The 26,494-nt window shown below is 35.6% G+C and overlaps 1 protein-coding gene across 14 annotated transcripts; it reads left to right on the top strand.

The window, feature by feature from the left end:
- Positions 1 to 6: 6 nt before the first annotated feature.
- Positions 7 to 26,013, top strand: C1H18orf54 (chromosome 1 C18orf54 homolog). 14 transcript variants are annotated; one of them, XM_077892396.1, is made up of 10 exons: positions 21 to 109; positions 276 to 370; positions 785 to 904; positions 2,271 to 2,599; positions 3,630 to 4,418; positions 4,941 to 5,091; positions 8,010 to 8,112; positions 14,503 to 14,634; positions 16,485 to 16,555; positions 22,282 to 22,818. In XM_077892396.1, exons 4-10 carry the CDS (start codon positions 2,314 to 2,316, stop codon positions 22,472 to 22,474), a joined length of 1,725 nt encoding a protein of 574 aa, XP_077748522.1. In that variant the 5' UTR covers positions 21 to 109; positions 276 to 370; positions 785 to 904; positions 2,271 to 2,313; the 3' UTR covers positions 22,475 to 22,818. The 14 variants fall into 14 exon arrangements, 11 of the variants coding, with proteins under 11 accessions (XP_077748562.1, XP_077748522.1, XP_077748513.1 ...); XM_077892426.1 differs by lacking the exon at positions 21 to 109 and adding an exon at positions 122 to 140; XM_077892387.1 differs by lacking the exon at positions 785 to 904.
- Positions 26,014 to 26,494: the final 481 nt, after the last annotated feature.

Here is a 26,494-nt window from a genome sequence, read left to right as displayed (position 1 = left end):
GGCGGCGGGGGCGGCGGGGCGTGGTCGCGTGCGCCGTCCGGGGGCAGGCGCGGGCTGCGGTGGGAGTCGCGGACCGGTGCGCTTTTATCCGCTGTGGAGAAGGAAAACGGTGAGCTCGGCGCGGGAGCGGGGGCCCTCAGGTTTGGAGTTTCCGTCAGGGCGGCGGGGGCGGGGGCCATCCCGGGGGGGGGGCGGGGTGCCCTCGGTGACGGAGGCCGCGGGGGGGGCGCTCTTTCCGGCCTGGTCAGCCGCGGCCTCTTGCTGTGGGAAAGCAGATGTCGGGCCGCGACACGTACCCGCGCAGCTGCCGTTCAGTCCCCGCGGGCTCCGCCCGCTCCTCTGGTGCCGAACGTTCCGTTTTTGGTCAAAGGTAAGTGCAAATTTTTTTTTTTTTCCTCTCCGTTTAACATTTTATTCGTCCGGAGTGATGATTTCCCTCTGGAGACGCGAACGGACGTGTTTGCGGAAGAAATGGGAACATAACGTTGGCGGTACCTCCACAGGGTCCCGCGGGGGAAGGCCTGGGGCCCCCTGGCGATTGTCCGAGAGGCGATGCTGCGCGTAGGGGGTTGGTTTTTTGTTTTTGTTTTTTTTTTTACGATTTTATTTATTCATTCATGAGAGATACACACAGAGAGGCAGAGGGAGAAGCAGGCTCCATGCAGGGGGCCCGACGACCCGGGGTCACGCCCTGGGCCGAAGGGAGGTGCTCGACCCCAGAGCCCCCCAGGCGCCCGCACAGGGTTTCCTTAGACTAGTCATTGTACTTTGGTCTGTTTGGAAGCTTTCAACAGCAACAGAAAAATCCAATTGCGGATTTCCGTTTTTTGCCTCCTGTGAACGAAAATACATTGCCCTCAGCCGCTTGCTAAGATCCGGAATCCAACAGTTTTATCTTTCAGAGGTTTGTTTCTGTTTTTGGAATGCATTGGTGGCCTGTGCCGTGTTGGAATAAGGGGAAAAAATGTTTGGTCAACCAGTATTTACTCCAGAAAATCTAAACGGCGTTAGGGAGAGGGGTCACGAAAGGGCAGGGCTGACTGTCTCGCGGTCCTTTAGAGGGAGCGCCACATCAGGGCGTCGGGGGGAAGTCAGGCCGGGTGAGCGCTACCTTCTGGGCTGCTGCTGCTGCTGTCACCTGTCCTGCAAGGGCAGGTGCATGCTCCGAGGCTAAGGCAGGACGAGGTTTTACTCCGTTTTCAAGTGGAAAACTTTCAGTATTTTGGCATCAAACTTAATAGTCACTGAGATTACATTAAACGTTGTTATAACTTAAACATTCCCAAAATTTTACAGCCCAAAGGTAAACGTATTATCTTTGTAACATTGTAGGGTGTACTAAGTCCTAGACGTCAGTTTTTTTTAGTACAGAAGATCCATTTCCACTGATTTGATTTTTTTCAAAGTACTGAAGTAGTGCCTGTTCATTCTGTGATTTTTTTTAGTTTTTCAAACATAGAGCCTATTACCATATTAAGGTAGACAGGAATTCTCTCAATTTTAGTAATGGAAAACAGTAAGATGAATATGTTGTCAATTTCCAAACTATGTCTCTTTTAAAAGAGAGGTAGGGTGAATCTAACATAAGTGAAAAAATAGTAAGGGCATTGCCATCAATGAAGGTGAGAAAATGATTAACAGTGTTGTTTTGGGGAAAGAACATGTTGCTGGCTCAATAAACTTGGTAGTTTATCTCTTTGTAATAAGTACTGTAAATTATCTTGTCAAGTTTTCCCTGGATGGGGGGAGGAAGGGTTGGCTAAAGTTACATATTGGCATTTACAGCATTGAAGGTAGATATTCTTCTGTGTTGTTTCCAACACCTCGTTTGATGGCTTTAAAAATTTATTGAGCACCTGCTATCTGTAATGCATGATGGTAGGCTATGAATTGAAAAATATTCTGTATAGGAGAATGTTAGGTATTGTGATGTCATAAAATATGTCCCCATAAGAAAAGACTGTACATCAGTAGTTTTTAGGACTTAAAAATAATGATTACTCTTCCCTTGGTACTATTCTCAGATAATTATGTATATAAAATTCTAGGCACATAACAGGTACTCAATAACTATTTCTAAATCAGTGATGAAGGAATTCACAATAATTACAATAATAGAAAATGTATAATGTGCATTGCCTAAAAAGGATAATAGAAATGAATTTTATTCTTTAAAGTATATTATAAAAGATTTACGTATTTAGTAATTTTTCTTTATAAGACTATTACTCCTTTTAATGGAATCTTAACCTTTTGTTTTTCTGTTACAGTTTTTAAGAGAAATGAATAGAAATAACCCATTTTGAAGAAGCCATGGCAAAATCAATTCCAAAACACAGAGTTTGTTCTCAAGAATCTTCAGTATCTTCTCTGTTAGCAAGTTGCAGCCTGAGTGGTAGTAATTCCTCTAACTCTGATGGCTCTTTTCAGTATAAGAATAAACTGTATAGTTCTGCATCTCAGGCTCTGCAGGCCTACATTGATGATTTTGATTCAAGCCACCAAATGTATCCTGGTGCAAGCACGGGAAAGGTTAATGCTGGTAGATGTTCTGCTCATGTGCCAGAATTCTCCAACTGTATTTATAAAGCAAACCATGGTATGCTGTTAATTGTGTGTGTTTTCCACTGATTTAAAGCATTTGAGGGATGTATTGTAGCCTTGAAAAACTAGATAACTTTTTTTCTTCCTTCGGGGTAAAAAAAAAAAAAAACTTTCATAATATTGAGGTCTGGATACTTTTCTTAAATGATTCTGTAATTCTCTGGTTCTCAGGAATTTTCAGCTAACATCTTCTTGTGACCTTGGAGGGGAAGCTGATGAATGTAACTGATAGTAGCAAGTGGTTGATCCTAAACCCTTAAGCCATTTTATCATAGCATAATGGAAAGAGCATTGACTTGGTGGTTCTAGGTTTCATTAACCAGCTTGGTAACTATACAGAGCTCAGTCTTTCTGAATTCATGCTTAGTCAATCCCAGTTGACAGAATAAGACCCTGTCAGTCTTCCTGATGTGTATTCTGTGGGACAGTACTATACTGTGTTAAGAGTTTCTCCTTGATAAGGCTTTCACAGAGACCAGTTCGGAGACTATATTTGTTGATGACCTAGTTAACACTTTACTGAGTACTTACAGGATGGCCCTAGTATGGAAAAAATTTGCATTCCACTCTTAGAAGTATGTGGACAGTATATTCCAGAAGAGTGTTAGAATGGCTGTTCTCTCAGTGTTAGTGTTGTTGCAGGGTTAGTAGGCAGATTATTTTTCCACCTAGTTTAATAGCATATTTTTCTCCTATGTTGCAGCCAGTGTTGAGTGACCAATATTAATGTGAATGTATTTGTGCATCAGGTATGTCTGGATTTAAAAAGTTGAAGAAGCAATAAAGAACACAGGAAAATTTGGAGACAAAAGTCTAGAACTTAAAACAAATTAGATGTGAGAAAAAAAGCATTGTATTCCATCAACCTATACCTTTTATACTTTTAATCAAAGCTTTAATGAAGATAAGGGAAAGCAGCAGAAATGATTCTTAAATTCTTCATTCTATCTACTGTTGAATATTATTAAGTATTGTTATAGGAGTGTGATATAGGAAAATAAGCAGAATTATGCTTTGTTTTTCAGCTTTTGAAAATCTTGATCCCAAAAAAAGCTCTTCATCCTTATTTTGTAGAAGAAAGACTATTAATGACATAGACTCCATTAGCCTAACAACTGATGATCTATTAAAACTTCCAGCGGATGGATCATTTTCTTTCACTAACATTGGATTAAGTCACCGAATTAGCAAGAAAAACAAGAAGTGCATTGGAAGACTGAGTTCATGGGATACTGAAAAGAAACAAAATTTTCAAGAACCTTCCACTCCTTTGTGCAAGGATAACGTAATTACTCCTGTTATATATACAAATATAAATGGAAGGCATCGTGGTAGGCTAAAAAACCCAAAACTTGTGAATAAGACTAATAAATGCATTTCAGAACCATCTTTATCGTTTTCCAAGAAATTGTCTTTCAAGGACAGTGCAGAACACAGTTGTGAAAAGAATTACCCAAGATGGCTCACTAGCCAGAAATCTGACCTTAATGTTTCAGGAATAACTAGTCTACCTGACTTCACATACCCAGTCTGGCTCCATCATCAAGACTTGCTACCTGATACAAAGAGTCAAAGGATTTCTAAAATATTTAAAGAAGAACAGTGTTCCCCTAGGCATAGTTACCAGGCACAAAGAACTTCTCGACTTATGAATAAATTAGATTGTTTTGAATATTCTTTTGAACCCTCAAACATTTCAGATTCCTTGAGTGATGATAAAGGATTAATTAATGAATGTAAATGTGATTCTGAACATAGCCACTGTCAGTGTGAGAATCCAGTTCTCCCAGGACCAACCAAAAAGCCCTTCAGTGGTAATTGTTTTGTTTTTAAGAACCAAACTGCTGTAAATTTGACTTCATGTCTAGGAGATGCTTTTTTTTTTTTTTTTTTTTTTTTTTTTAATTTTTTTTGAGATTTGATTTATTTGATAGCACAAACGGGGAGCAGCGGGAAGAGGGAGAGGGAAAAGCAGGCTTCCTGCTGAGCTGAGCAGAGAGCCCAACACTGGGCTCAGTCCCAGAACCCTGGGATCATGACTTGAGCCAAAGGCAGAACCTAACCAACTAAGTCACCCAGGTGCCCCTCATCTAGGAGCTTTTATGTTATATTCTTGATATAGTGATCAGATGATAAATCTTTTGAACACTTACAGTCTTCATTTATGTAGCATTTTGTGCCTAGGAAATGTCTTTTCTCCCCCTTCTTTGAAATGTTCTAAAAAAGTTGTTACAGTTATGTATGTATTCCAAATTATCTGAATTCTTATTTGTTGCCTTTGAGATTTTGCTGTGCTTTGCATTTATTTTTTTTCTTAATTCAATCTTTTACATTAGGTGACAAGATTGAATTGCTTATCCTGAAGGCCAAGAGAAATCTAGAGCATTGTAGTGAAGAGTTACCGAAGTCTACAAAAAAGGATGATAGTCCTTGTTCGTTAGATAAACTTGAAGCAGAAAGATCATGGGAAAATATTCCTGTTACTTTGTACGTAAGTTACAATGGAAAAACTCTTAGTTTTCCAAATGAAAAATGTCATGTGAACAGTTGATTTATTTTTTAAGTAACTCAATGATAATTAACCATGATAATGACATGTTAATTGTACAGAACATTGCTTTTTGTTTCTTTAAATTGCATTTTTCAGTTGTTACCACAAGATGGTGTACTGTTTCATAACCTTAGGCACATTGTATAACCTTTGTTTTTTTTTTTTTTTTTTTACGTTTCTTGTGTTGAATTGTAAAATATTGATTTATGTTTAATACGAGGAATCATAGCCAAAACCAACTATTTTGCAGATTGAGGAGTGTTGTGAAATTCTTGTTATTTTCTTTTTACTGTAAGTTTTTTTCTCCCTCTATATTCTCTCCATATATAGAGCTATGCAATTATCCAGTTCTTTACATTTTACTTTCCCTTAGTTGTCATTTTCCTTAAACGGTGGTGTGTTTTTTGGTGTGGTATAAATTTTTGTAGTTTCTAAGATTGTTTTCATTTGTGTGTTTAGCCTTTTGTGATACAGTTTCCAAGAATAATTTAAACACTGTTTACCTAAATACCTTTGAATATGAGTATGGAGTAAGAATTGAGCTTAGGTAGGAAAGCTTTTTTTCTTAGTGATATTATTATGTCTGAACTCATCAGCAGTGCATTCTTGGTGACCCTATATCCTGCCTTAGGCTCAGGTAATTTCTCATCTTCTGTTGGCTAAACTTTGGTTCTCTTGTAGTCTGTTATAGACAGAATCTGTTAATTTCTGGATCCATTTTTTTTTTTAATATTTTATTTATTCATGAGAGAGACACAGAGAGAAAGGCAGAGACACAGGCAGAGGGAGAAGCAGGCTCCATATAAGGACCCTGATGCGGGACTCAATCCCGGGACTCCAGGATCATGCCCTGGGCCAAAGGCAGGCACTAACCACTGAGCCAGCCAGGGATTCCCCTCTGGATCTATTCTTGATCACTTCTCAGTTGAACATCTTATTTTTCTGAATGTGGACGCTGACTATAGTTCTGGTTTAGAGTCCCAGCTCTGTGAGTTCTTTGCTGACACCTTATACAAGTTACACTTCTGCTGTTTTACAAATTACTACTGTTTTGAACAGATTCTACTTTGTACAAGTTACTTCTACCTTGTATAAGACCTTATAATAAGTTCTTCTACTTGGGGTTGCTTTGAGGATTCGTTTGATTAGAAAATATATATAAGGTACTTAGGACAATTTTTGACTTCTGATGAGCTCTCATAATTATTAACAGTGATGATGATTATCCAGAATATTTTTTCTATATTTAGCTTCATTTTTCAATTGTTGGTTTGATAGTATCTTTATTCACTTAATTCTTTTTTTTTTTATTAATTCTTAAACTTTTTTTCTAATTTCTTATTTTCTGGTCAGTTGGTCTTTGTAAAGTACCGTAACTGTAATGCTTTGCTTTCACTTGCAACCAAAATGAGTGAGCAAGTAGTATAAGAAGTGTTTAAGAGTAAAATTTTTGAATGCATCTAGTGTGTTATGTAATTAGATATATAATTTACGCTTGTATAATTATTATTACAATCATTGGTTTGGCCCAGGACCTTGTATATAGAAGTTGACGTCTGGAAGATTGAATTCATATTGTGGTGGATATGTTTGTACATAAAATGAATGATAGATTGTGAGAAGAAGGAATAGATCTGACAAGTTCCATGTGATGTTGACAACTTATTGATAATCTATCATCAAAATAAAAATTGACTAGGAAGTACTCAAGGTAGTATACTAGAAGGTAGAACACAATCAGATAATTACTTTTTTGTTTGACATTTTTATAATGGAACATTTCAAAGAAATACAAAAGTAGAAGAATAGTATAATGAATCCCCTTGTACCCCACACTCCTCTTTAGTAATCCAATAAATGCTTTTTGATGGTAGCGGATGGATGTGCAAACTCCTTTGGTAAAGAATGGGCGAAAAGACTACTTGGGAGCAAGAAAAGCTCATAGTAAGTTACAAATCAAATGAGTCAATAATGAACTAGTGTTAATTATTAAGAAAAATTCAGAATTGTGACATTTAAATGTTATAGAAAGATTCTTCGATATCTGAGTAACTTGGGTTAGAAATACATTTTATGTTGATATATAAATAAGAGAATGAGTTTGTGTGTTCTCTGTGACTAATAGAATTCGTTTGGGGAAAATTCTGACTTTTGCTGGGTTTGCCCTTTGTTCTGCTATCCCTTGAAACATCAAGAACTAATATTTGTTGAGCATCTATTATATGTTCCAGGTACATAGAGTTACTTTATATAGTACTTCTGCGAGATAAGTGGACCACAAATGTAAAACTGAAATTTAGATAAATAAGTTATATATAGTCACATAGTGCATGGGATTGGGATTTGAACTCAGGAATTTTAATTTGAAAATCGATCTTTTTCCACTGTAATCTGTCATCTATGTTAATACCAGTTCTGAAGGGCAAGTCCTATTGCTTTGACATGGAAGAGCACGTAACTGCTATTCGAATAGAAACTCCTATATTTGTGGGGGGTTTTATTATAAATAGGTAACTGTGTTAATTTGGAAAAATGTACTGCTTATTTAAAACAAGCTTTTGGAGTGTACCCTATAGTTGAAGGCTTATTTGTTTCATTTAAGACTGATGTTTTTACTTTATTCACAGTTTTTTCTTAAAGCTTTAAAGGAGAAACAAGGAGATAGGGAGGGTTAGATTCTGGTATCAGTTTAGGGAGAAGACGAAGGAATTACCAAGCAAAATCAATATGAATCATATCTATAATGATTGTTTCTTGGTGACTGTTTGTGTTTAAATGATAAGCATTCAATTATACACTAATTTTTACAAATTGGGAACTTGATTACTATCTTGTATCCTTAAATCCTATTTAGCAAATCTCCTGTTCCTGTTAACTCTGATGATAGTCCTCAACAAACTTCACAAGCAAAGTGTGCTAACGGGTTCCTTGAAGATTTTTTAAATAATGATAATCAGGTGGGTGAAGTTAAATCTTTTAAACTTATTAAAAGAGGACTTTTTTAACTTCTTAAAAAGGATTTATGACTAATATACAGATTTCAATTTCTAAGATGTTGAAACAAAAAAATGCTTCAAATTCCCTTTTGGGGCAGCTTGGGTGGCTCAGCGGTTTAGCATCTGCCTTCAGTCCAGGGCCTGATCCTGGAGACTCGGGATCGAGTCCCACATCGGGCTCCCTGCATGGAGCCTGCTTCTCCCTCTGCCTATGTCTCTGCCTCTCTTTCTCTCTGTGTCTCTCATGAATAAATAAAATCTTTAAAACAAACAAACAAACACAAATTCCCTTTTGTTCAACACAATTGCATAAAACCGTTGCTCCTAGAATTATTGATGATTTTGTTTTAAGTATTCTTAAATAGAGGGACCTGGGATTGAACTCTACAGAGAGCTTAAATTATCGTGTTTTGTTTTGTTTTGTTTTTTGGGGTAGTGTACAAAGCATATCATTATAGAGTATGTTCTATTTTCCCATACAATGGTTGATTATTGAGAGTTGTGTTTCTAACTTTAGAAAATTATAAATTTCTATAATTTAAAATTGAAAAATTATCATCCAGTTTTGCAAAATCAGCATATGTGCTTGCAGTAACCCTAAAGTAAAGTATAAGAGTTTATATGTACATATAAGAAATTGTGTATCATTTAATATAGAAATATAGCCATGGCTGTTAAATACTAGATCATTCTTTTGAGGTCTTAAAATGTGGAAGATTTGAGAGGTTGAACACTCAGCAATTAGCTGCAAAATTGAATAAAATAAATTCCTCCTGTGAAATTTATTAGAGAAAGTAGCGGCTGTCAGAATGTTTGACCTTAAAACTTTGTGTAAGGTACTATTACAGATATTGAGTAAGTAAAGCTTAATTATCAAATATTTCTTCGGCAAATATTTGAGTACTAAACACTTTTTTAAGAATTGTATTTCTACTAGTAAATAAGAGGGAGGAAATCCTTGGATTTTTTATTCCAATTAGACAAAGTAAAAAAAATAGTATGTGATATATAAGGGAGTACTGCAAGTGTGAAGAAAAATTAGTTGAGATAGAAAAATGAGGTATAATTTTAGTTAGGGTAGTTAGGAATGACCTATCTAATGAGGTGATATTTGAGCAAAAACCTAAAATGAGTGAATAAACCAAATATACATGGGGAAATAACTTTACATTTAGAGGTAATAGTGCAGAAACCCCAAGGCAGAATTACATTTGGCATGTTCAAAAGAATGTAGGGTAGCTCAATCAGAATGAACAAGGAAAAGGATGATAAGAGGTAAGATGGGAAAAAAAAAAAAAAAAAAAAAAGTAAGATGGAGAGGTAACCAGGAACCAGATGGATCATGTAGGGTCTTAAAAGTGATAGAATGAAGATTTTATGTTATATTTAGGTGAGATGAGAAGCCACTGGAGGGTTTTGAGTGGAAGAATGAAACAATCAGATCTACATTTTAAACTATAAAATGACAGCTATATGGAGGGAGCATAGACTTAGAACTGGTGAAGGAGCAGGGAACCCAATTAGGAAACTTTTGTCATCTTTCTGGATAGGATTGGCTTAGGGTGGGTACATTGGAGGTAGTCAGAAACGAGTAGACTTGGCATGTATTTTGAAGGTAGACCTAGTAGGATGGAGATAGAATTCAAAGAATGAATCCGAGATACTTGAGTCAAGGAGCTAAAAGATTGGGTGAGGAACAAATTTAATTAAAGAAAGAAATTAATTTAATTAAAGAAAACTGGTAGAGGAACAAATTTGGGGAAGTTCTTTTAAGTTGAGATGGATGAGTGTAAAAGATTAACCAGCTGGTCCCTTTTCCCCTGCCAAGACATACATAATCTCATTACCAGGGTGTTTTTGTTTTGTTTTGTTTTTAATAATTTTTAAAGATGTGTAGAAAGTTCTTGTCACCTTTTTTCAGATTCCCTAATATTATCATATACCATAGTATAATGACCAGTAACAAGGATTAACGTAGGTACAATTCTGCTACCTTACACTAATTTGACTAGTTTTTCTACCAATGTCCTGTTCCAAGATCCAACATTGTGTTTAGTTGTCATGTCTCTTTAATCTACTTTAGTCTGTGACAATTCTTCAGTCTTTCCTTATCTGTCATGACCTTGACACTGTGTAAGAGTACTGGTCAGTTGGTTTTGTATAGTTCCTTAATTTGGGTTTTCTCATGATTAGAGTGAGGTTATGCTTTTGACAAGAATGCAACAGATCATGCTATGCCCTTTTCAGTTCATCATAACCAAAGGTTCACGATATATTGATATCATTGATTTATTGTATGTGTCTTAGTCGGGCTACTGTATAAAATACACTATACTGCAATAAATATGCAACAGACCTGGTTGCTTAAACAACAGACATTTATCTCTCACAGTTCTGGAGGCTGAGGAGTCCAAGATCAAGGTGTCTGGTGAGGTCCTGCTTTCTAGTTTGCAGATGGCCATCTTCTCCATATGATCTCCCATGGCAGAGAACAGGGAGGAAGCAAGCTCTCCTATGTCTCTTATGAGGGCACTGATTGCATTCAGAAGGCCTCCACCCTTGTGACCTAATTACCTCACAAAAGTCCTTTCTTCAGATACCATCACATTGGGATTAGTCTTCAACATAAGAATTTTAGGGGAACACAAACATTCAGTCCATAACAGTATGTTAATGTAATAATATATGAAGTTATAACGTGTTAATACTTGTGATGTTAACCTTGAACACTTGGTGTCTACTGGCTGTCTCTTTACTAAATTACAGTTTCCTCTTGTCATTAATAAATATGGGGAGATACTTTGACACTGCAAATAATCTCAAAATTTCAGTCACCAATGTTACCATCCATTGGTGGATTTTCTTTTCTTTTACATTAATTGAAGTTCTTATAGAATGAAGAACTGTTCCTTCTCCCCATTTATTTATAAATTAAATTATTTATATTGGTAGGGACTCATAGATTCTATATTTAGATTCTAAGTTTTTAATACAATATTGTTATTTCCTTGCTCAAATTGTTACAGTTTAGGCCATAAGGAGTTCCTTCAGGTGGTCCCTGTGTCCCTTTGACATATCCTCATCTTTTTTTTGAGCACTTCTCTGTGGAGCCATCTAGAAACTAAGATCCAGCCACTAGTTATGCTTATTGCTACTAGACTTTCTCATCAGGCAGATCTAGGAAACATGTGTGTTTACTAATCCACACATATCTGTATATATGTATATTTTATACGTGTGTATAAAATCATGAGTTCATACTGATACCTCTGACTCCACTCCAGTCCTACAGGGTTTGTTTTAGCCTTTCCTGTTCCTTATTTGTATCTTCTTTCCACTGGTGAGAATCCCTACTACTACCCATAATCCCTTAACTGTTTGTTTATTTTAGCATATACATAGTTTGACAAATGTTACTCCATATGCCTGTAAGAAACAAATTTACTACCGATATCATATTATTTATATATAATTCTTTTGATCTTGGCCTTAAAATATCCAAAGTACTGCTTTCAAAAGTTACTTTGGTTAATTATTTTCTTCCCAACCCCTTCAGTTGTGGTTGTGGTCATGTTGTTCAATTTTAATACTGTGAGGTGGTTCACTTTTATGGTATATATTGGGCTTAAACCACATTCTATTTGGTTTAAATTATTTGCTTTTTTAATATGTGAAACATTATTGTAGTTCTGAGATAGCTATACAAAAAGATACACTCCAAGACATTCACTACCAGGTTTCAGTGATGAGTCTCAGGACAAATTCTATCAGACATTCAGACATACCAACATTTATTAAAAATTCATTAGTGAATGGCCCAGACAGTTCATATAATCTTTTTCTTTTTTAGTTTTCTTTTTTGGAACTCTGATCACTACTATGCATGAAAAATTCACTCCTGGGTGGCTCAGCGGTTGAGCATCTGCCTTTGATTCAGTGTGATCCTGGGATCCGGAATTGGGCCCCACATCGGGCTTCCTGCATGGATGGAGCCTGCTTCTCCCTCTGCCTATGTCTCTGCCTCTCATTTGTCTCTCTCATGAATAAATAAATAACTCTTTAAAAAAGAAAAAAAAAAGGGAAAGAAAAATTCACTCCAGAAGCAGGCTTTTGTAGCCCTTATGGTTGGCATCAGGTGACTAGAAATTCTTCTAAGTCAGTGGCTGGATGGAGGTAATTTAGAGATAATGCTTCAGGTGCTGTCTGCAAGGGTTAGAGTCAGGAGTATAAGGCTAATTGGATCTTTTTTTTTTTTTTAATGTATTTATTTTTATTTGGTTGGGGGAGGATGGGGCAGAGGAAGAGGGAAAAAAGAGAATCCCAAGCAGACTTCCCAACTCGGAGCTTGATCCTACGACCCAGAGGCCAAAACCAAGAGTCAGATGGTCAACCAACTGAGCCACCCAGGTGCCTGAGGCTAATTGATTAATTTGGCTATTTCACCAAATTTTACAAAATTTGGTGAAATATATACAACATAATACTTGTTCTTTTAACCATTTTTAAATATACAGTTCTATGCAGTAAGTACCTTCACATCCTTCACATTGTTGTACAGCCATCACCACTATCTATTTCTAGAACTTTTTCATGTTCCCCAACTGAAACTACCTATTCAGTACTAACACGCCATTCCCGTTCTGCCCACGTCTGGCTAGCACCATTCTATTTTCTGTCTCTGAATTTGACTACTCTAGAAACCTTATGTGTTTTGGTCTACTATGGTAAAAAACATACCATAGGCTCGGTGGCTTAAACAATAGAAATTTATTTCTCATAATTCTGAAGGCTGAGGAATCTAAGATCAAGGTACTGGCTGGTTCTGTTCCTGTTGAAGGCTCTCTTCCTTGCTTACAGATAGCTGCCTTCTCACAGTGTCCTCACATGGCCTTTTGAGTTCTCGGGTGTCTCTTATCAGAAGGACACTAATCCTGTAGTGTTAGGGCCCCACCCACATGACCTCATTTAACCTTAGTTACCTCACAGTCCTTTCTCCAAATAGAGCTGCTTTTGAGGTTAGGGCTTCAACATGAATTTTTTATGGTGGTTAGGAGCACAGTTCAATCAATAGTATCATACAGGAAGAATCTTGCAATATTTTTCCTTTTGTGACTGGCTTATTTTGCTTTGCCTGATGTCTTGAGGTACATCCATGTCGTATCATATGTCAAAATTTCCTTCCTTCCTTAGACTGAATAATACTTCATTGTTTGTACCATGTTTTGTTTACCCATTCATCTGTGATGGATACTTGGGCTGGTTCTGCCTTTTGGCTATTGTGAATAATACTATTATAAATATGAGTGTACAATAATCTGTTTGAGTCTCAGTTTTTACTTTTTCTAGGTATATAACCAGAAGGGGATCATGTGGTAATTCTGTTTAATTTTTTGAGGAATTGCCATACTATTTTCCATAGCTGCTGCACCATTTTACATTTCTACATCCCATTTCTTATACTCTATTCATGTAACTGTGGAGAGTGTGCTTAACTTTGAATCTCTTCACCAATGAGAGCCTATTTCTAATATTTTTTGTGCTTGTCAACAGCTTAAAGTTTAAATACTATGTATATTATATTGTCTATGCTGAAATCTGTTGTGTGGCTTTTTTGCCACTATGTGGATAGTTATCAGGATACAGCACTCATTTGGAAGATGTAAAAATAATAGGTTGGTAAGAAGACTTTAGAAAAGAAGTTTTAAAATATCCCTTATAGATTCTCTTATGTAGTGCCCTTCTTGGACACAGATAAGATCAGTGATAATTAAAGTATGAGTATTTTTTAGGTAGCAAGGAATGTGTGGCCAATGAATAGGTGAAAAACTAGCATTCTCTGTGAAAACATACTGCATTTAGAGAATGCTATATTTGAAATTCTAGTCATTGTTCAGCTGATAACCAGCTTCATTTACATACCCAAAAAGAAAATGTCAGCCTACCTGAGCCCTGAGGACTTTTTAGCTCTAAAAATCTATGATTTTAAATGTCTAAGTGAATGCATTGCAAATGTGAAGATGTACTGTACTGTTCATTGAAAAGAGCGGAGACTAGGGCAGCCCGGGTGGCTCCGTGGTTTAATGCCGCCTTCAGCCCAGGGCCTGATCCTGGGGTTCCGGGATCGAGTCCCGCATCAGGCTCCCAGCATGGAGCCTGCTTCTCCCTCTGCCTGTGTCTCTGCCTCTCTCTCTCTCTCTCTCTCTCCATGTCTCTCAATAAATAAAAATTAAAAATACTGAAGGGTTATTACTCTTTAATATATATATATATATATATATGTGTGTGTGTGTATGTGTGTAACTTTTTCCTCCGTGAATTGCTTGGTTAATGATTCATCTGTTTTAACCTCAGAGTTGTACCCTTTCTGGAGGGAAACATCATGGTCCTGTTGAAGCCTTAAAACAAATGTTATTTAATCTTCAAGCAGTACAGGAAAGTTTTAATCAGAATAAAACAGCAGAACTGAGAGAAGAGATTAATCAAGTAAGTACAAACTTGATTTATGAATTGAAATCTGGGAATGTGACTTGAGATCTATGTAGATATAAGATTTCTTCCTAGATCTTTTTCGGCTTGACTTTTAGTTTTATGTTAATAAGCATGCCACATAACATATTGTAGAGTTGTACTATTGTTATTTTTTCAGAAGGTAACTTATCCAGATTTAATACTATTAGATTTCTGCAGTTGTGTGTATCCCTGAATGGATTGTTCTATTTAGTTTATGGTTGTAAATACAACATCTTATGTAGATACAATAGTGTTACAACTGTAGTATGAAAGAATTGTAGGTGTTGTTTTTTAATGCCCTACAAAATTATCTGTATAAATCCGACTTTTTGCATTTATGTTTGGAGATGCCTGGAAAATCTTTTCAACCTTAGACTTCTCCACATAACCTTTGTCTTCTTGAAATTTCGTTTTGCTACTTAGTTTGGTACTTATAGTTGATGTAAATTTTTATTTTAAAACCATTGGAGGAACACCCGGGTGGCTCAGTGGTTGAGCATCTGCCTCTGGCTCAGGACGTGTCCCTGGAGTCCCGGGATGGAGCCCTGCATCGGGCTCCCCGGAGGGAGCCTGCTTCTCCCTCTGCCTGTGTCTCTGCCTCTCTTTCTCTGTGTCTGTCAGGAATAAATAAATAAAATCTTAAAAAAAAAAAAAAATTTTTTTAAAAACATCGTTTTTTTGGTGTATTTCCTAGGAAGTTAGAAATCGCATTGTGCATTGGGCTGCTGTTCTGTAGGGATTGAATTTTCTTCATAATAGTATACTGTTTACAGAGAATTTATATTCTCCCAAATCTGATTGTGAATTCTAATTTTGCTACTTAATTAGCAAGTACAGTATTTGTACAAATCACTTAACCTCTTGAGTTCCAGCTTCCTCTTCTGTAAAATGAAGTTGAGAAGATAAATTGAGATAAACTATATGAAGTACTATCATAGTACTTGGCACCAGATAAAAACTTAATAGCTGGTAAATAATAAATATTTTTATTGTCATTTGGTTACTCTTATTCAGTAGAGCTTTATGAAATTCAGTTTTAATTACCAATAAATGGATCAGCTCTTGGGAACTGTCACACTCTGAATTTATTTCTTAATTTTTCTCTATACATTTTAATGATTATTATATTAACATACAGAGTGTATCCCATCCTTTTTCAGACCTTGTTGAGACATAATCTTGTTCTTACAGTTATAATTTCAAGTCAAGGTTTTATTTATATTGGACATATATTTAGAAGCATATGTGAAAGATGAATCTAGGGACGCCTGAGTAGCCTAGCAGTTGAGCATCTGCTTTGGCTCAGGGCGTGATCCCCGGTCCAGGGATCAAGTACTGCATCGAGTTCCCTGCAGGGAGTCTGCTTCTCCCTTTGCCTATGTCTCTGCCTGTCTTTGTGTGTCTTTCATGAATAAATAAATAAAATTAAAAAAAAAAAAAGAAAGAAAAAAAAAAGATGAACCTAAGCAGTAGTTAGATTTTTAGAATAAAGAGAAATATATATATTTTTAAAGACTTTATTTGAGAGAGATAACAGAACATAAGCCAAGGGGGTAAGCCAGGAGCCTGATGTAGGGGTTAATCCCAGGACCCTGGGATTATGACCTGAGCTAAAAACAAATGTTTAACCAACTGAGCCACCCAGGCACCCCTAGAATAAAAAAAATATTTAATACTTTACTGAAAATTATTTGCTAGACTTACTTCCTTGGAAATGCAGACAATGTTTTTTATTCTTATTATTCACATATTAAATAGGATTTTAATTTTATAGTTATTTAATACTTTCAATATCTTGTTATATTTGGTGTTTTGAATAATAGGTTTCAGAAGACAATTTCTCTAAATTGCAGTTGAAGGAAAGTATGGTTCCTATTACTAGGTCACTTCAAAAGTAAGTATTCTCTACTAATTTCTGAATATCTATGGATACAAATCCATTTTAGCCATTCTTTTGAAATCAGAAGATTATAGGAGGATTTAAATAGTTCTAAGAGTAGATATACTTGGTATATTTAAGCTTCATGGAACATATTGTTTAATCCTGAAGTTTCCTGTTGTACTATTTCCTATTAAAATGTTCTTAGAACCTAATGAGATAACCTTAGACACCTAAGTATAATGGATGTGAGTGGCTTAAAAGAGTTCTCATTTCTGACTAAATTTGGGATAATATCGGTATAGATATCATGGAAGAACAACTTGTTCATGAAATATGTTTTTATGTATTTCCTTGAATAAATACAGTAATCATAAATGTGTCATTGTTTGACATATCTCCACAGAAACCTCAAGTGGACATAATGTTCTGGATATAAAGATAGGTCTAAATACTGTAAGGGTGTTGATCAACCTTTTTCCTTAGTTACATTATCTTAAGTAAAAATATGGAGACTAATACATATATTTCCTATGGTCATGGTGTTGGCAGAGGAAATGGTCTTTATTTATGGGTTTGGTTGTGTGAATATGCAGTACCCTCAGAAGATGGAATACTGAACTTTAAGACATGCTAAGATTGAAATTTTTTACTTTAGTAACATCATTTCACTTGGCTATAAGTGGGGCTACACATTATCTTTTTGTCCTTTCAGAATTTGCTGAGGATTTGGTTTTCTCAGGAAGTGGTGGAAAAGTGAAACACTAGACATGTAAACTTAGGACTCTAATTGCCATGATATGTATGCGTATGTGTGTGTATACACACACGCACACACATATTTTTTTGTTTCCATAGTTTAAAAATATATGTATGTATGATTTTTCCCCCTCTACTTATAATTTTCTGGGTAGAAGTAATACCTCTTTCTTTATAGCTTGCCATAGTACTTGGATATAGTGTCCCTATCTAGGAGTCAGTGAATAATGATAATAACTAACATTTATTGAACACTTACCAGGTGTCAGTGTTCTTAGTGCTTTTGAATGTAATTCATGTGATCTTTACAACTCTATGAAGTTAAGTACTATTATTATTTTTTAATTAGGTAATAAAGATCAAGTATCAAAGTACCTTGTCCATGGTCACATAGCTGGTAAGAGGTAGAGGTAGGATTCAGATCAGATAGATAGTCTGATTTTAAAGCCTGTGTTCCTAACACTCTTCTTATTAATGATAGTGGTGCATTATCTATTTAGACTGATGCAAGGGCCTCAATTGATTATCTAGGATAAAGACTTCATTATGCTTTGAAATTTAAAGTAGATGACCTCAAGCTTATCATGTACCTTAAAAGCATTTTTTTAATTAAAAAAAAAAATTTTTTTTTTTTAAGATTTTATCTACTTACTTGAGAGAGATTACAAGAGAGTACAAGCAGTGGGGGAGGAGAGTTAGAGGGGGGAAAGAGAAGCAGATTCCCTGCTGAATAGGAGTCCAGTGCCAGGCTTGATCCTGGGACCCTGGGATCATGACCTGAGCTGAAGGCAGATGGTTAGCCAACTGAGCCACCCAGGTGCCCCTCTTAAGAACATTAATTTTGAATGTGGGTCACAGACTTAAATGTAGTTTTCTATGTTAAAGTATGTAGCCTGGAAGATGTTTTTCTTGGTGAAGATGAATACTGCGTCATAAGTAGTTAAATGAGCACAAAAATTGATACTAATTGTAGGTGCTTTTACTAATACCTAAATTTTTTTAGTAGTACCAGCTTTTTTCTAGCTTAGATAATAATCTTGCTTACATATAGAATGCAATTTTCAGAGAGAGTAAGATTTATGTTTTGTTAGATGGATTTTAGCTGTTGATTTTGTTGGATTAGCTGGGGCAATCTTAATTTGGCTTTTACTTACATTTCAGAAGTATTATCAGTAAGGCATTTATACTGTTAGGAAGTAAGTTTAAACTTTTAGAAGTATGTTAGTATATGTTTTCATTATTTATAACATAGATATTTTTTATTTTTTTATTTTTATTTTCTTAAAGATTTACTTATTCATGAGAGACACACAGAGAGAGAGAGGAACAGACACAGGCAGAGGGAGAAGCAGGCTCCACGCAGGGAGCCCGACGTGGGAGTGGGACTTGATCCCGGGTCTCCAGGACCACACCCCAGGCCGAAGGTGGCGCTAAACCACTGAGCCACCTGGGCTGCCCATAATCTGTAGATTTTAAGGACAATTTGAAATTCAAATTGTTCTGGTTAGGTTTATGGTCTTTTCATAATTCAAAATAAACATTTTTTTCAAAGGTTGCAGATTGGGCAGCCCGGGTGGCTCAGCAGTTTAGCACCACCTTCAGCCCAGGGCTTAATCCTGGAGACCTGGGTTCAAGTTCCACGTTGGGCTCCCCACATGGAGCCTGCTTGTCTCTCTGCCTGTGTCTCTGCCTCTTTCTCTGTGTCTCTCATGAATAAGTAAATCTTTAAAAAAAAAAAAAGTTGCAGATTGTATTTTGGGTGGTTTAATGACTTTTCCTAGGATGAAAGTCCTATTGTATCTTCCCCACCTCTCAAATAACAATTTTTGTTTTTAACAGTTTGATTGCTAACCAGTTTTAAAATGTCTTTCATTAGCCTTAGTAAATGCTAAGCTCTTACAGTATAGGTTCTATTTACTCTGTTTGCCACTCAGTTTTCTTGTGTTCTTCCATTAGAATTACCACTTTCACTGGACCTGAACCTGAAGTGTAAATGATTGAGTAGCTTAAAATGTGGGGTTTTTTTTCCAGAGGGATTTTGCTTTTAGGGGATCCCTGGGTGGCGCAGCGGTTTAGCGCCTGCCTTTGGCCCAGGGCATGATCCTGGAGACCCAGGATCGAATCCCACGTCGGGCTCCCGGTGCATGGAGCCTGCTTCTCCCTCTGCCTATGTCTCTGCCTCTCTCTCTCTCTCTCTCTCTCTCTCTGTGTGACTATCATAAATAAATAAATAATTAATTAAGGATTTTGCTTTTAGTAGGAACCTAAACTGTAATTGTTTTGTATCCCTAGAATTCTTAGCTTTTCTTATGCATTTACATATTAGGAACTCAATAAAAACTTACTAACTGAAACCTCCATAAGAATAATTTGCCATCTTAGCAAATGAAAAACTAGTTTTTGAGCAGGGGCTTTTTCTAGAATCTTATCTGTCATGTAAGCCACCAGTCACTCTACCCAGACTTTGAAGAATGAGCAATAGTATATTTATATTGCTCATATGCTATAAAGGTGAGCAGCAGGAGATGATTGCAAAATCATGAATCATCCAAAAGTAATTTGTATTGGCTTTGGAATATATTGGAATTCTAATTTGGAAATGAATGTGTAAGATTTTATAGTTCTTAGTATTAAAGGCCATGCTGTGCAGACTTAATGATAGCTGGAAAGTCCTGTTTCTCAGTTCTCTTGCTAAATTTTCTGGTCTTTGTTCTATACTAGAGATAGAATTACCTCTCAGATTTGTAAAACATCCTTGAGCAAAGATTTTTCTTTTATTCTGATGTTCTTTACTAAGACCAAGGGAATGGTCGGCAGTTTGCTGAGTTGTTGCTGGGTACGAGGCTGAATATAGGCCAGTAAACAGTATTTAACAACAGCCAGTATAGCCATACTAATAGGAGGTTTGGCACAGAATATCAGTAAGATAAAATATAGTTAAGTTGCCTCATTTACTCAATCCATTATTGAATTTCTGTGAATGGATTTCTATTTATTCTAATGTTCATTGATAGATACATTCTTACAATAAGACGAAGTTTTTTTTTATTTTAGTTTTTAAGGTGGATTGTTCAGCGTTGTATGTAACATAATTCTTAAATTGATATTTTCCCCATTAGCTTGCTTTTTTACTTTATAGAAAAGAAACTCAAGAATGATTTCCTTCTATAATTTTATCCTGTGCTTGTCCCTACACATAATAGCAAATCACTTTTGATAGCCTCTTCTCTAAGTAGATTGTCCTATTCTTAGCAAGGCGGATAAAGGTTAAATGAAAGGAACTGCTAGCTGATTGTGTAGCCGAGGTACAGAGACTGAAGAGTTCACATTTCTACTTAGGTTTTTTATTCATTCCCATCATACTACACCCCTCTTTTTCCTTACCATCGTTCTTATTTTTCCCTAATGTTGGCTCTTAAAGACATAAAATAGGACTAGAAAGGAAACTAGTTATATTGAGTTATAGTTATGAAAATATCAGAATGAATTTCTAATTAGTAATATGTGCTTCTTTACTAATCCATTTAAATAAGACATTTAAGAGGCGCCTGGGTGACTCAGTCAGTGAGTATCTGCTTTCAGCTCAGGTCATGATCTCGGGATCCTGGATCAAGCCCCAGAGTGAGGCTCCCTGCTCAGTGGGGAGTCTGCCTCCCTTTACCTCTCCCTCTGTTTGTGTTCTCTCTCTGAACAAATTAATAAATAAAATCTTTAAATAAAATAGGACATTTAAAAGGTAAATTAAAATTTATTTTGTAAAAACATATTAGAATGAAGACCTCTTAGATAATTTAAATAAAAGTGTTAAACCATCCTGTGGTCTTTTATTTACCTTTCACATACTGATCAGCAAACAGAGAAGGGGACGAGGTATTGGAAAGCTTCAGTGTCTCAGTCACCAGTGACACTTTGCTGTTTGGTGGATGAACAGCAAGGCTCAAAGTTGTCTAATATGTCATATGAACTTTTGGACTGTAGGCATTTATGTCATATGTCAGAAGTTTTGGACTGTTGGCAGAAAGACTACGTATGTTCTAGCAATGGGGTTAATAATTTAGTTTTCTAACTATTATATGTAACTGTTGTAATTTTGAAGTGATAAATATAAAAGATATTTTGAGATCTATGCAATGACCACAATGTGATTGAAAATATCTCGGATTTCTATGTCATATGAGGTCACAGATTTTGGTCTGTTGCTTGCATTCATAATGGAAAGAAATGCTAATTACAGATAGCATTTAGTGAAAATAGAGATGAGGAATTCCCCCCCCCCCCCATCCAATTTCATAATCCCTCTAAATCCATGGATCTCTGGCCCTCAGAGTTGTAAACATTGAGATAAGACTCTAGCTGTTTGCCCCTTGCTTTTTCCTTCCTCCCTTCCCCTTGCCTCTCCTCTCCCTCTCCCCTTTTCCCCCTTTTTTAAGATTCACCCAGTGTGGGGCTTGAACTCACAACCCTGAAATCAAGGGTCTCATGTTCCACTGACCAAGCCAGCCATGTGCCCCTTTGTTTTGAATTCATAGGTTGCTATAAATAATAAGCCTAAAAAGAAAAATATAGATCTGAGTCCAAAGTATATTCACAAATTATATTCTTTCTCATAAATGTGTGTCTCGAGAAAGAAAATATTTTTTTAGATAAAAAGTACTATAGGATATAGAAATGATAATCTCTGATTGCATAGTAACTTTGGGTAAGTTATTGTAATCTAATGAAGATGACCATCTCAAAAATTAACTAGAGTTGCCAAAAAGGTGGCAAAATCCAGTTTCTTAATACATTTGAGTAAAAGTGTCCAAGAAGTAGAGTACAGGGAAACAGATATAATGCAATAAATAACAGTACTAGTTTCTTGCATCTGTATATCCTGGGTAAAGTGGAAGATTCATCTTATTTAAAATACATTTACCAAACCTCCCTTAGAGACTGTAGAAGAGGGTATTGTAGTTACCACCTTTTTATTTTAATTTTTAAAGATTTTATTTATTCGTGAGAGACAGGCAGAGACCTAGGCAGAGGGAGAAGCAGGCTCCATGCAGGGAGCCCGACGCAGAACTCGATCTCAGGACTCCAGGATCATGCCCTGGGCCAAAGGCAGACGCTAAACCGCTCAGCCACCCAGGGATCCCAGCCACCTTTCAACTCAACTTAGAAATTACTAACAGATGACTGTACATCATAATTGTTAATATTATTTGTTTTTGTTGGTCTCATTTATCAGACATCTGAAAAATGGTTGATTAACAGATTTTCTGATAAATCAGGTCCTTAAGGATCTGAATGAATGGTAGGTGAGAGGAAAAAGGAAGAATATTTTTAGAGGAAGACTGGAAAGCTAAGGGCCTTCACTTTTCTAATGGTTTGTTTGGGGATAATTAAGTTTTCTTCATTGAGACCTGACCTATAATCTTAGTTTTGTTTTAGAGAAAAAAACCAGGTTGTTGGTATAGTACCACATAATTGTCATTTGTTTCCCCTCATGCTCAATAAAAATGAGTTTTCCTCAACTGTAACTGATTCTTCAGTGCTTTTTTTAAATTTTAGCTATCCTGAATATACATCTTAATGAAAATACTTTGTTAAATGATATAAACAGTATTCCAAAAGAAAAAGGTATAATTTCACAGAGCTGTTGTGAAAATGACATGAAAAAAATGTTAAGTGTTATACAAATAAAACCTATCATTAAACTTTTTGGCAAACTTTCAAAGAAAAACCTCTTACCTGTCAAAAGTATATTTTTTAAAGTAAATGTTTAATTAAATGAATTATTTTAGCCCTCAGTTATTTAAATCTCAAAGTTTTATAAAGAAAAATTATAAATGTTTGATACTAATTTTATATTCATTTCTGTACTACTTTTAAAGTTAAACAATATAATCACCATTTGTTGCTGTCTGCATTGTCTGTTCAGTCCTTAATATTGCTTTATAATGTGTTTTATACTTTTTAATGAAGGGCTTTGCACCATTTATCTCGCCTGCGAGACCTGGTTGATGATACCAGTGGGAAACAGTCACCGAAAATGTGAAGAGGAAAATAAAACAGTCCAACCAATAAATAGTCACCACAGAACAAAGATGTATTTTTTTTCCTAGTGCTTAAACTGATAAATTATAAGCCATATATTATTCTGTGATTGGTTCAAGTATTATATATTTTTAAAAAAAACAAACTTGAAAACATACATAGGTTTTGTGACCTATCTTCATTTTATGCCAAAATACCAGAATGTGAACTGGAAGGACCCACACTGTGTCCTGCAGTCGGACTTTGGTTTTCAGGCCAGCACATATCCAATATTCAGAGATGGATGATGTCTGTTATTGAAGCGTATGTGGACTTAATCTTGAGCATCTTCATCATTTTATCATCTGGTTCTGGATTATTGAGCAACTCTTCCTGGTTTCTGTCCAAAATCTCTTAAGTAGACCTTTTTATACAATTAGCATCTACTTTTAAGTAGGTTAAAGGAGTATCAAAATTGTTATGGTGTATCTTATGCATGTGGAAGTATGTTACTCTTAATTTTTATAAATACTTAATATAGTTTTTGCAAATAAGAATGGGGTGGTGCAGAGCTAAAAGATATGTTTTATGTTGTGAAATCCAAGAGAAAACCTTACTTAATTAATGCTTTGATTTTGAATCTATGTAAGATAATTTTGATACTACTGGTCAGTTTATAAAACATTTTTGGGGAGTATATTTGAGAATTTAATATTTTGATACTATATTATTTCCCACATTTTAGTTTTGGGGTTAGCTCCAACTAGTAAAAGTTACGAGATCAGTGCCTAATCTCTTTATGCAATTTTTTAAGTAAACTTAAAATGAATGTAAAATCCAAAAGCAACTGTATTACAGAGCTGTTTTGTAAGAGCTGAACTTTCTTAAAGCAATCTGTAAAGTTTGTCTCTAGCTGGAACTGAGCAGAGTTCTGTAATTTTACATTTTCTACCGATTAAACATCTAATAAGCAAGAAAGCATCTTTGTCAACGAAACTAGGAATTAAATCATAACGCATGTTTAAAAAGCCCGATGAAATGAAAAAAATTGTATGCATACAAACAGTACAAATTAACACTGCCCAAATTATAGCATCTTTGCTAGGTAGCTTTACTGTCAAATAGGAATTTCTAAGTACATTGTGTTGAAGAATTTTTTCCCCCCAAATTGAAAGCATTATTTAAGACTTTTGCTATAAACTTAGATGTCAAAAACTGTATAGAGTGAACTCTGTTATTTTTTCTTGGCCAGTGAGTCAGAATTCCCACTATACAGTTGTTTTTACCCAGTTTGAGAGTCACTTGCCATTAAGTTTTGTTTACTCTGTGGAGGTATTTTTGCCACTAACATTTTATTTTCTGATTATTGCCTTCTACTTCAAAACACAGTTTGCATGTAATCGAACATGGTGTTACTCGGATGATGAAAGTATGGCTGGCTGTTAAAAATGCAGATTTTAAGTGGGTGAATATGAGGTGGATCTTAGTTGATCATATTCCTTCCAGGCCTTGCCAGATCCACCCTTAGACAAATTCTGTAGAAGACAGGGAAGGTGACTACATCAGATAATTAACTTCTATTTGCATATATGTTGATCAGACCTAGTATTTAGTACGCCTGAAAAGCATTTCTGAAGGATTATGCTATACTGACTGTCAGGCTGTTCATGGATTTGGTTAGTGCTGTCATTTCCAAGAAAATGTCTCCAATGCTAAATAAGATAAGCCACCTAAATTTTTATATTTATAACTAATATTCTAAGAAACTTGATTATACTTAAAGGAGTATTTTTCCTGTTGTGTTAAATATGGAAGCCTAGTCATTTACCTTAAAAGGGAATTAACTTTATTAAAATGATTAATTCCAACTTTTTTAAAAAAGAAATGTATAGGAGAGTCAACTAAGAACAATCTAAATGATAAATGATCATGAAATTCTCCAAAGAATTAGTTACATGTTAAATATTTAAGTATTTTTTAGTGTGAGTTATCCAGAGGTAAAAGGGTGACAACTGTATGAGACTGCTGAGCTGTAAATTAAAAGCAGACAGAACAATTACAGGTTTTAAAAATTGGAGTGGGAATATAAATTTTTATCAATCCATTACTTTTAGGTATATTTAAAAGTGTTAGAAAAAGAATTTTAATAAGATTTCAGATTTTTAGCTGAGTATGAAAAAAATTTAACAATCCTAATTCCAAAATTTTTTTGGGATAAAAGTGTAATAAGTCTATGAAGACTTAAAACTCAACTGTATATTATTGTCCTAGGAACTTTACTTTCAGTATTTCTGTGTTGGCACATTCCAGCTTCATATGGAGATTTCTGACCAAATCGAGGAACACTATCTTGGGTTTGTTTGGGTTATATGTCTCTCTAGTTTTGTTATTTCTTATTTAAAGTTATAAATGTGGATTTTTTTTTTGGTATTCTGTTTAATGTTTAGGGTAACATTATATACAATTCTACAAAAATATTTTTTAAAGAAACATCATGAAAGATATTCCCCCTTAAGTTTCAAACACATGGAATCACTCATAGATTTGAATTTTTGTTTCATCCTTCCTGTTCCAAAGTTCACTGTGTCTCAAAAACTGTTTGGTGGAAGTGCTATCGAGAAGTGAACGTGCCAAAAGGCAAGTATTATGAAAAGACAGCAAAAAGCCAATAAAATTGATAATTTCTGAGCAGCAAGTTTCTTCAGGTGTGAAAGACTGTATCTTTCTATCCCATTTATTGATTGGATGTTTTATCATGATTATATGTCCTCTTGGGTTGTGATACTTAATCTTAAAATGACTGATGCAAACCTGGGCTTAAACCTGAGCCATATATTGAGGTTTATATTGTTCCATCTTTCCCCCTTGATACTTGAAATTATTCCCTTCCTATTTCTCTGTATTTTTTCTTCTTATTTTCATCTGTGGCTAAGATCATGTTCCTTTTTTGAACAAAAGTTTCTTTGCTTTTTACCCTCCCAGTTTGTTCTACATTGTTTTACTCTAGACCCAATGTATGTAACAGCTTCTCTCCCAGGGTGGCAGCCTTTCTACCTGCGTAACCACTTCCATCGTCCTTCATAACCTTGACTAGAAGGAGCCTGTTGGCCTCCTCACACCTCTTTCCACCTGGAACATTCCTTCCCCTCACTCCGCCCTTGCAGTGAGGACAGGCTGGCT

Source organism: Canis aureus, chromosome 1 (genome assembly GCF_053574225.1).
Source record: "Canis aureus isolate CA01 chromosome 1, VMU_Caureus_v.1.0, whole genome shotgun sequence".
NCBI lineage: Eukaryota > Metazoa > Chordata > Mammalia > Carnivora > Canidae > Canis > Canis aureus.
This window is presented reverse-complemented; position numbering and strand designations above follow the sequence as displayed.